General features: G+C 42.5%; 1 protein-coding gene across 3 annotated transcripts in view; it reads left to right on the forward strand.

Annotated features, from left to right (window-relative positions):
- The first annotated feature begins 797 nt into the window (after window positions 1-797).
- The window catches only part of LOC108684293 (tyrosine-protein phosphatase Lar-like), a 320,687-nt gene continuing 318,851 nt past the window's right edge, over window positions 798-2,633 (forward strand). For 2 of the 3 annotated variants that reach the window (XM_018188539.1, XM_018188540.1), the window contains exon 1: window positions 798-1,563. In XM_018188539.1, the coding sequence (XP_018044028.1) occupies window positions 1,550-1,563 (14 nt within the window). In that variant the 5' untranslated portion in view covers window positions 798-1,549. Of the gene's footprint in view, window positions 1,564-1,951; window positions 2,019-2,633 lie in introns of those variants that run through there. The other variant, XM_018188542.1, reaches the window with a different exon arrangement.

Below are 2,633 nucleotides of genomic sequence, written 5' to 3' on the forward strand. Positions count from 1 at the left end.
ATCGATCGATTAGCTGCGATATATCATATCGGATTTTTTTTCGGTTCTTTTTAAATTTAATTATGACGATATTTCGAGTATTCCTCATATATACTTTGCCTTCATTTCTTTTATCGTATTTTCGAATGTTTTTACACGCAAGGAAAGTTCTTACAATTAGTATAATTAAATTTAACACAAGTAAACTTGTTCAGTTTATCTGTTTAAAATAATTTTGATAATTTAGTATAATTTGTATAATTTAATTACATTTTTGTACAATTTAATTACATTTACATTTGAATTTAATATCGAGCGATAGAATATGAAACGTAATGATTACATCGGGATTAACATCAGAGTCCAAACATATGATCGATAAACAACATGTTTTTTTTTTCATCAGTATGTCTCCCGAATCTGTGACGAATGTTTTTTTCCGCAAAAACTAGGACAACGCCGAAAAGTTCGTTTTCGATAGCACGAATAGTATTTTCAAAAATGTTGTGCAATTTCGCGTGGCAGCGTGTACGACGGTGCCCTCTCGACGACAAGGTGATACGGGCAAAAGCGGAGCACCGTGCCGTTCATGGTGGGTGGCGGGGATATGAGGAGGGGTGTCGGATACGAGGAGGGGTTGAATGGGTGGCGGATCTCCCGCCGCTCGCTTCACGGCGAATGGTTCACCGGACGCCCGTCGTCGGGGCGCTGCAGCCCGGTAGGACGTCAGTTCTCCATTGTATCGCGCCAGGGTCGGACCTGGATCCCACAGACGCGCGCGCACACACACGTACAACACACACACTCACACACACACTCATATATCCATACGTACGTACGTACGTACGTATGTACGCACGAACGCACGCACGCACGCGCGCGCGGATTCCAGTGAACGCGGCGGGAGTAGTCGCGCGACTATGAGTGAATCGCGCTTGTCTCGGCTAATTACTCATCGATGATAATTGATAACGTGGGCACAATTAAACGCGACGTGCTCTCGCTCGTACGATCGAGTGTTCGCGCCAAGTTTGCGCGAGTGTCAGCCGCCAGAACGCTGGCGGCTGCCGAGGGTGAATAGTGACATATTCGAGAGGCGATTCGACTGATCGGTCACGGGTCAAGTGTCGCGAGATAACGACGAGAGAGAGATATCGACAAGCGTTTCGAAATTGTCAGGAAGGAGTACGGACGATATATCAGGAGACAGTAAACAGAAATAATTGGAGATAATAGTGAGCGCGACAAGTAGTGACGGTTTGTAACGAAGGAGACAGTAGTCGCGCAGCAGATTCCACCGCCACGGGACTCAGTGATAGCGGCTCGCGGTGGTCAGACCGGCTGACAGAAGGCTTCGGTGGATCAGCTGACAGAGCACGATATCCGCCACATCGTGACGCACTAGATAAAACGGAGATATATATATATATATATGTTACGGCATATGTACATCCGCGATAACAGCGAACATGCGAGCACGTTTAATCGACGCACATATGCGTAACCGTCGCGTCTCGCCACCGAGGATTCAATTAAGCTTACCGTTCGAGAAAGGTCAAGTAGCTACGCTATGCGAACGACGGGGTAAGGAACCTGAGTTTTAATTAAAACTCGCCCATGGGATTCCCATTATCGCGCGCACCTCTCGTATTCGGGATTAATTAGCTGCGTCGGAAATAAAAGCAGCAGGGCTAGGTAAAAAGGTGGTTACCGCTAGCTCGTATGTTGTCTTCGTAACACTTGTGTGACTTGAGTTTTGTGCAATGCATCAGGAGCCTTCTCGAGCCCGTCCTCATCGTCATGAACGAGCTTCTTCTCTGGTCGCACTGCGGCTGGCTTAGTTAGTGATCGTGACGATTTTAATGGCGGCACTTTAATTAATAAATGCGAGTGACAGATAGTGCAATTGCGATTGGAGTTAAAAATCATCATTTCGAAGCTAGAGACGGTAGAAAAAGTAGAAAATAGCGAGCGTCCTATATTTGACGCTCTTCTGCCAACGATGTTCAAGTAGGACGATTCTTGGTGATTGGCGATAGGTAAGCGAAATCATAACTCGCGTCGAAAAAGAATGAATTTTTTTATACATACATAATATTAAATGTTGCTAGAATTCGTCGCATACATGCCATACTTGCATAATATCGTAATTTCTATGAGTTTCCTTTCCAAATTACGTAGATTGTTGTCTTAAACATTGTGAGGTTTAATAAAACATAAATGTCGATGAATTCCGATATATTCTATTGATCCAGTTCTTTTAAAACTGACTTTACATGATGAAAGTTGATTTATATGATATTTACGAACTGCAATTATTGTATTAATATTCTACATTGTCTCGTGTTGTTATTTGTTTAATGCATTTAATTAGTTGCAAATTACAATAACGTAATAATGCATCAATTGCTCTATTACATATTTTACTACATGATACTCAATATAATGTCGAACTTTCCTTTGTTTTTCGTCGCATTGCAACATCAAAAGCTGCAATGTGATATTTAGTTGTCAGCTCGCGGAGTATGTACCTTAGACTCATCAAATATTGGTTGCAGTTAATTACATCGATCGAACGCGCGGTCATAATTCCATTAACTTCAAGTAAGTAATTTCGATTTATTCGCGTGAAATGAAGTATCATTCTGTAATGT

The sequence above is a fragment of the Atta colombica genome, unplaced genomic scaffold (assembly GCF_001594045.1).
Source record: "Atta colombica isolate Treedump-2 unplaced genomic scaffold, Acol1.0 scaffold13, whole genome shotgun sequence".
Taxonomy (NCBI): domain Eukaryota; kingdom Metazoa; phylum Arthropoda; class Insecta; order Hymenoptera; family Formicidae; genus Atta; species Atta colombica.